This window comes from Fopius arisanus, unplaced genomic scaffold (assembly GCF_000806365.1).
Source record: "Fopius arisanus strain USDA-PBARC FA_bdor unplaced genomic scaffold, ASM80636v1 scaffold00083, whole genome shotgun sequence".
Classification (NCBI taxonomy): Eukaryota; Metazoa; Arthropoda; class Insecta; order Hymenoptera; family Braconidae; genus Fopius; species Fopius arisanus.
Genome location: NW_011887822.1, coordinates 98,962 through 107,052, shown reverse-complemented (window position 1 = coordinate 107,052; position 8,091 = coordinate 98,962). Strand labels below are relative to the sequence as shown.

The 8,091-nt window shown below is 40.5% G+C and overlaps 3 protein-coding genes across 4 annotated transcripts; 2 read left to right on the top strand and 1 right to left on the bottom strand.

Moving 5' to 3' along the window:
- The first annotated feature begins 1,503 nt into the window (after nt 1-1,503).
- On the top strand, nt 1,504-3,275 carry LOC105270273 (protein FAM50 homolog). The gene is made up of 3 exons (XM_011311107.1): nt 1,504-2,474; nt 2,722-2,989; nt 3,078-3,275. Exons 1-3 carry the CDS (start codon nt 1,853-1,855, stop codon nt 3,196-3,198), a joined length of 1,011 nt encoding a protein of 336 aa, XP_011309409.1. The 5' UTR covers nt 1,504-1,852; the 3' UTR covers nt 3,199-3,275.
- A 547-nt stretch (nt 3,276-3,822) lies between these two features.
- On the bottom strand, nt 3,823-5,043 carry LOC105270272 (uncharacterized protein C15orf41 homolog). Its single transcript, XM_011311106.1, has 2 exons — nt 4,829-5,043; nt 3,823-4,700 (listed from the first exon to the last, which is right to left on the bottom strand). The coding sequence occupies exons 1-2, from the start codon at nt 4,924-4,926 to the stop codon at nt 3,938-3,940; spliced, it is 861 nt and encodes a 286-aa protein (XP_011309408.1). The 5' UTR covers nt 4,927-5,043; the 3' UTR covers nt 3,823-3,937.
- A 149-nt stretch (nt 5,044-5,192) lies between these two features.
- On the top strand, nt 5,193-7,109 carry LOC105270271 (uncharacterized). Of its 2 annotated transcripts, XM_011311105.1 has the most exons (3): nt 5,193-5,380; nt 5,479-6,635; nt 6,734-6,843. In XM_011311105.1, the coding sequence occupies exons 1-3, from the start codon at nt 5,326-5,328 to the stop codon at nt 6,755-6,757; spliced, it is 1,236 nt and encodes a 411-aa protein (XP_011309407.1). In that variant the 5' UTR covers nt 5,193-5,325; the 3' UTR covers nt 6,758-6,843. The 2 variants fall into 2 exon arrangements, with proteins under 2 accessions (XP_011309407.1, XP_011309406.1); XM_011311104.1 differs by having other exon boundaries at nt 5,479-7,109.
- Nucleotides 7,110-8,091: the final 982 nt, after the last annotated feature.

Sequence of the window (8,091 nt, the reverse complement as noted above, 5' to 3'; positions counted from 1 at the left end):
CGAAGTCCCAGAAGTCCTTGATTTTCTCACGTTCAGAGTCCTTTGCACTTTTCACAAACACTAATTTCAACGATAAATCACACTTTCCCCCCATTATCACGTTTTTACACTTCGATCGCGACTTTTCAAATCCGTGAATTTTATTTTAAAAGTACACAAAAACACTCCCGATTCACGCACAGACCGACCTCTCAACGATTTATGAAGACGTCGGTAACGACACAACAATAACAAAACCCCGGAGCAGTTCGACACACACGAGTCACTTGGTCATGACTCATTGGTATGAGCCATATTTACTCCCCACTCCAGTCAATTTATCATGAATTCACGAAACACCAAAAATTAATGTACTCGTCTCTTTAATAATTAAATAAATTAATGTTTTTGATATTATGTCCAAACATTCACTATAGGCGCCATCTTGCAACTCCACAAGGAAGTCACTCCCTGCAAAATGTTTTTTACCGATTGAAATTTCACTGTTTTTATATGACTTGTATAATTTGCAAGATAGATTTATAATGGAAATGTTGTTGGGCATTGTTATTCCTTTGTACACCCATTATTTATAATTTATTTGATGGTTTTAGTGTTTTTTTGCCGAAAATACAAGCAATTAATTGCCACAGGTTGGCCGCCATTTTATAGCCTGCGCGAAAATGTTGCTCTGAGAGTTCACGGGGGAATAAATGCAACTAGTGGCAAAATTATCGATTTTTGGCAATAAATTGATTGACTCGTGTGATGAAATCATGAATAAACTAATTGTGCAGGATTTTTCTCAAGAAGTTTATAGCATGGTGGCATTTTGTATTTCAAGAGAGAATTTTGTGGAATGAAAATTTCTGGCGGTCGGAAAATTAATTGTTTTATGCCCGTATTTCCGCAAAATCATCGCCAAATTTATGATAGAATTGTTCGTGGCTCTTATTATTCCGTTATGCAACCGTTATTTATAATTTATTTGATAATTTTACCGTTTTTTTCCCGAAAAACACCTGCACCGAACGCCACAAAGAAATTCTGCTGCCACAAGCCGGCGGCCATTACGGAACATGCGCGTGGATGCGGCGCAGAGAGTTCACGCGGGAACAAAGAAAACTAGTGGCAAAGTCAGCAAATTTATTGATTTTTGGCAACAAATTGATTGACTTGTCTCATTAAATCATGAATAAATTAATTCTGCAGGATTTTTTTCAAGAATTCTATAGCTGGCGGCATTTTATATCTCAAAATAGAATTTTGTGGGGGAGCAACGAAAATTTCTGGCTGTCTGAAATTCAATTGTGCTTTATGCTCGTATTTTCGCAAAATCATCGCCAAATTCATGATAAAATTGTTCCTGGCTCTTATTATTTCATTATGTAACCGTTAATTGTAATTTATTTGATAATTTTACCCTTTTTTTCCCGAAAACACCTACGCCGAACGCCAAACCGAAATCCCGCTGCAACAGCTCGGCCGCCATCCTGCCCCCTGCGCAAAAAAGCGGCGCATGAACAAAAAAAAAATAGGACTGTTCGCGCTGTTTGACATTTACGGGGTTTTTACGATATTTTCCTCGTTTTGTCGACTTAAATAACAATTTTGCATTGCAATCAAGTGTTCAATTATTTCGCGAAACCAACAGACAGTGAACCACCGCGAAAGTGCAAAAACTGAAGGAAAAAAAAATATTTTCCTGCCATTATACACTCCTGGATGTGAAGGTTATATTCCCATCAACAAATATCAATTTCCTACTGGAATTAAAAAAATAAAGGATTACCGGAAGCCCCTGAATTCCGGGTGCAAAAGGAGAAAAATCTGGAATTAATTAAAAATTCGATTCATAATAAATAAATAAACAATGGCGCACTACAAAGGGGCAGCCAGCGAGGCTGGAAGAGCAATGCAGCTGATGAAGAAGCGAGAAATTGCCCAACAGGAAATAGAACTCCGTAAAAAGAAAATAGAGGATGACTTGAAAATTCACAACATCGAGAATAAATTTGCCACTCATTACAATGCAGTGGAGCAGCAATTGAAAACCTCGACGATAGGTCTGGTGACCCTGAATGAGATGAAAGCCAAACAGGAGAATATTGTCAAAGAACGAGAGCGAAAATTAGCGCAAAAGGAGAAAGAGAAGGAGCAGGAGAAGGAAAGAGCACTTGCAGCCAAACAGGCAGAGAAAAATAAACAGAAGAAGCAAATTCAGGCACTGTCTTTCAATCTAGAAGATGAAGAGATCACTGGGGATGATTCTGAGGATGAGAGAGTCCCAGCTGTCAAGAAAATCAAGAAAAATCCACACGTGGACACGAGTTTCCTGAGGGACAGGGAGAGAGAGGAGGAGGAAAACAAATTGAGAGAGGAGTTGAGGCAGGAATGGGCTATGAAGCAGAATGCACTCAAGGAGGAGGAAATCGAGATCACTTTCAGCTACTGGGATGGCTCTGGACACAGGAGAAGTGTCACCATGAAGAAAGGTAAAGGTTTATTATTGTTTAGCTGACAATTATACGAGATAACTCGACCTTAAGATTTTTCTCCTACTATTTATCGTTTTATCTCGGAATCTGTGGCCTTATCGGGGAAGGTTGGAAGGACTTTTTTGTAGCTGATTAAATTCTCGAGAAGAAATGTCTTTTGACATTTTTTTCTAAAATCAATAGTTTTCGGGTATTCCAGTAATAGAATACGTCACTAACGGGCACTAGTTCGCACTGTTGGCAGGTAACTCGATCTATCAGCTTCTCCAACGGTGTCTGGAGGTTCTCAGACGAGAGTTCAGTGAACTCAAGACAGTCATGGCTGATCAACTGATGTACGTCAAGGAGGACTTGATTCTGCCTCATCACTACACGTTCTACGACTTCATCGTTACGAAAGCGAGGGGCAAGAGTGGCCCTCTCTTCACTTTTGACGTTCACGATGATATCAGGATGGTGCACGACGCCTCGGTGGAGACAGAGGAGTCCCATGCTGGTAAAGTCTTGTTGAGGCAAGTGAAGAATCATTTCTTTCCCTTCATCGATTGAAAAATTATCAAAAATCAGTGATTTTGATTGAATTTCTCGTTTATGTTTCAGGTCTTGGTACGAAAGGAATAAACATATTTTCCCAGCTAGCCGATGGGAACCCTTTGATCCCACCAAGAGCTACGACAAATACACGATCTCCGACAAAAAGAAAAAAGACAAGAATTTGTAGTCTTATAATTTTTCTATTCAATGGATTCGTCTTTGTAATGTTTGTTCAATATATTTTGCATGTCCTCGTTGATGAAATAGGGACTTGACTCTGGGTTATGAGGGGAATCCTGGCGATTCAGCAAGTCTTCGATTCTTTTTTTTTCTTCGTCCGTCATGTCGATGTGTTCTTCACAATCGTCTTCAGGGTCTGCCTCAATTTTATTCTCGTGTAAATCGAGAAATTTTCTTGTACTTGAGGACAGAAATTCTGATTCTGACGGACCTGATAATAACATATCCCTCAATCTCTCACGATTCCGTGATTGCTCTCTGCAGAGCTCCTCGTTTCCTTTCTGTAATCGAAATAAATATTCCTGATCTCTCCTCTCACCAGAAAAAATCAGTCATACCTTTCTTTGTAGCTCTAATTCACGAATTGACGCGTCAAGTTTTTCTATTTTCTCCATTTCTTCCAGAATAACCTCAGACTCTTGCCTTGGAATATTAATTCCTTCACTCATACTTTCGACAATTAAATGGGGAATAAAATAGAGGGGATTTCAGACTTATGGGGAAGTTCTGTGGCTTCGACCAATCAATTCGTTGTCATGACAAAAAAATAATAAGTAAAATAACACCTGCGAAGTATTGTAGAATTTTTATTAGAGCACTACAAGTCCATTTTACGATAAAAACTGTCAAGAATCATTCAAACTATACAATTGTTTATAATCAATAAAAAGAAATAAAACCGAGGATTAATCCTCTTCGAATTTATAATCCACGTCAGCCAGAGGATCCATGTACGTAATATTCTCTGGAAAATGATCCAGAATGATGAATCTGTTCTCTGTAGGCTCCACGATGTCGTCGACAAATCCAAACCAGTAGATAACGAGTCCAGGGCCAAATCTGTTCCAGTAGCTGAGGTACTGCTCCTTGCAGTGGGTCCGGTGGATCATTGGAGTGCCAAATCGCGCCTTAGACTCGATCCAATTGACGATAAATCCATCAACAGCGATAGGAAGCTCCAGTTTGACATCTGGAGTCTTATCGTATCCATTCTGCTTCAGCTTATCCTCCGTCAGGTACGGGATATTCCTCTCCTTCAGGAATTCCTGCAATTTGAATTCGTACTCGTACCCGATGGAGTTGCAGAAGGTGTCTGATATCATTCCATTTCTGTCGTCGTACAAAATACAGAGGTAGATCTCGTGTGCCAGTCTGGGATCCTCTATTTTCGTTGTGTCTTTCATATACTGTGAGACATCTGTTCGTGTGATCAGGGGATTCGACTCCAGGAGGTGCTTCTCCAGGATTACACGTGCTAAAAGAGCTGGGCCAAAACTACGTGCCACAGCCATTCGCAGAATTACACCTGGGGGATTTTTGGGATCTTTACACTCCTTTCTGTACATCTTTAAGTAATCCATTTGCGAGGAATGCAGTCTTCCTCGGCACCGCATTGCCCTCAGCTGCATTTCTGAGGACACGATACCGTGAATTGCTGTTGGGGGGACACTGCAAATATTTTATTTCTTGATAAGTGGGAAATTGCCATCTTTTGAAAGACGATGTTGAGATTTTAATGTCAACTTTGGTGAAAGAATCACTGCTCATTATTGTTAATTATTTATAATTATTCTTACTCTGTGTATTTATGTATCAACATGTAAGCGCAGTCTCTGCTCAGTCCTTTGAAATTCGTTATATCTGCAACGATTTGGTTGTACAATTCTATCTTCATTTTAAAAATTCTAATTCGATTAATTCCACTGATTTTTTATTAATTTATCCGTCACTTCACTTCATTTGTTCACTTTTGATTATAATTTTGAGGTTATGTCTTCTCTCTGGAGAGACTGGAGATCAGGAAATCTCCATCCCCTCAACAGATAAAACAGAATCGACAGCTCATTGCGTCACTGACAGTTATAAATTGTTTATCCAGTGTCAATCCTCGCATAAATAAATAAGAAAAAAGTGTTTTACAAGCAGTCCTCACACTATTCAACCACCTGGTGATAGATTTTCGTAAACTGTCGAGTTGTGAATGAAGAATGAGAGAAGAATCTCTGAAATTTCGAGAGATAAGTTTGAACTAACCTAGAGAAAAAAACCAGCTTCGAGATTCCATCATACAAAGATGAATATAAATATTAAGAATTCGTTGATGATGGGCAGGAGGATTCGAATCGAAGGTAAATCATGGATTAAAAAATGAGGCAATCCCCTAAATCAATTCAATTATTTTCCATCCACTAATTATAATTTCTCTAACAATGAACGTCTTCTTCAGAGAGTGGATTGCTAGCAGAAAAAAAGCAAGACCGTTGTTCAGAGGAGAGTACACCAAAGCGTCAAAAAGCCCCGCAGACGGTGTCTCAAGAGTCCCAGACCCAGGAAGCCCGTTCCTCGCCGATCCTCCTGACCCAGGACACGAACAACGAGGTGGCATGGGACTGGCAGAGTCCCCAGACAAAAACAAAACAAAAATCGAGGCCAGAGTCTTCGAGCACCCCAAAACGTACTAGAATCGTCCACAAGAAGCGAACCTCCAATTCCCCCTTGGTCTACAAGCCCTTCAAAAAACGAATAATAAAAAAAGAGGATAGCTCGAGCATCGACAAGTGGAAGAACGAGTTCCTGGCGTTGACAGCTCAGATCGAGACGAGGGAATCCCACGAGGCAGAGAACGTTGAGCTGAACGGAATATCCGATGAGATAATTTTCGACGACGACGACCTGGAGGACGATGTGATAATAATATCAGATATCCTGGAGGATCCGCCAGTTAATCAGAGTGGTGAGAAGGATAGGGAGAGCCTGGAGGACCTCTTCAACGACTCCATCAACGAGGAAACGATGCTCAGGTGCTCCCAGGAGATCGAGGCGAAGCTCAACATCGGTCCACCAAAGGAAGTTCCTCTTGCAGATGTCAGAAAATCTCCAGTGTCCACTCCCTCAAGGTTCAAGAAGCACAAGTCAGAGCCCATTGATAAAAATTCGAGGATTAATCAAGAAGTTTCACAGGAGTTCAAGGCCTCTGAGCTCTTTGATCTCTATGATATCGACTTCCCTGATGATTCCTTCGATGATCTGGTGAAAGCTGCCTGTGCACAGGCGTCTAAATACGAGGACACGACAGCAGGAAAATCGGAAAAAGTCGGGAAACTTGGGAAATTGGAGAAATCAGAGGCAAGAGGTGGTAATTTTAATTCGAGAGCAGAGACTGATACCAGGGGACTGGGGAGGGGCTTCCAGGGGAGGGCCCCAGTCCAGGGTACATCAGATGGAATTCAGAGGTCCAGTCAAATGCCTTACGGAAGTGATCGGAGATTTTTCAAGTCTAGAAATCGTTCAGACTCCAGTTTTGATACATCTAGTAGATTAAGTTCGATGGCTAGTTGTTCGGGGATTGGGGTGGGGTCTAGAGGCGGTAAGACAAGCTCATCCGTAAGTACTCTGACGGATTTGAGAAGGACTCAGTCTGCTATTGCTCGACCAAATTATTTCAAGGAAAACAGTAACTGTGGAATTAACAATTTTGACAGATTAAGGGTAGGAGACGATGGTAGCAATGTTGTGGCGAGTGGATCTGCTAGGAGTCAGACTCTCTGTACACCTGAGGAGATCGAGAGGAAGAGGATTGAGGCGAAGATGAAGCTAGAAGCCAAGAGGAGAATGCAGAGGAGTCAGAATTCGGTGAAAAGGTGAGGGAAATGGCTCCTCAGGATTTTTACTTTGGTCTTTGGTACGCGATTCGTCTGGAATATGACGTGAGGATCGAGGAGTGACTGGAGTTGTGGTGGAAGTCTCTGATGAGACGGTGACAAGTGTCAGCCGGTGGAAAATTTTGTACTAATTTGTTTAAGGTGTAGTTGTAAAATATTGTTTTATATTGGAAAAGAATATATGATTTTTTGATCATTCCTCTGGTAATTTCATCCTGTAGCACCAAAGATTATCTTTTTTTCATTCTTTTTGTCTGCCTTCTTTTGAGGTTTTTGTGGTTTAATTATTATCTTTCATGAGATAAATTGCATGCTGTAGAGCAGTCGTTAAGAAAACGCTGATGAAAGACAATAAAACGATCGCTAACCTTCTCCGTCCTTCCCGTATTTTTTTGCCACTCGGAGATAATCATTTCGTCAATAAAATTGAGATAATAATTGTTGACGGCAGATGCTGTTTTTTTATTCATTAATGTTCGCAGAATAATGGTATCATTAAAGAATAATATTATGGGTGACGTTACGAGTCTCATGCATTCAAATGCAAAGAAGCATTCAGGAAAAAATGAGAAAAATTCAACGGAGGATTTTCTTAAGTAAAAATACCCACGTCTCGTCAGACGTGATGGGATCGCCAATATTCTACAGGCGGGGGTAGAAATATACAATTTCCACTCGTGATCGCGATACCAATATCCAGGTGAGTTAAAAATCGTGGTAGACTGAGATGAAATACAGAGAATACAGAGACGTCAGTCTTTGCAATATTCTCCCTTCTCCCATTTCAATCAATTCCCAACAAAAACATTCCTCTCACCACAAATTCATCATTTTTTCCAGTAAATGCTCCATCGCATGACGAACTCCCACCAAATATCCAGTCGATTGTTCCGATAAAAAATGGCATTCCCTTTTTATTTAGAAATTGATTAACTCTTTATAAAAAAAATTCTCTCTAATTATTGGAGTTGTGATTGGATTTGAATGGAAAAATGTTGGAAAACGGAAAGAGGGTTGTGAGTGGTGGGGCAATTCCCCTTGACCTAATGTAAATGAGTTGGATAAAAAAAACTGGTGGTTTGACCCAGAAAATGGACGACTGGTCGTTGTCCCATGCGAAATTCCATCGAGTAATCTGTCACTTGCAGTGTACCAACATTTGCACGTGGAGGGGTTGA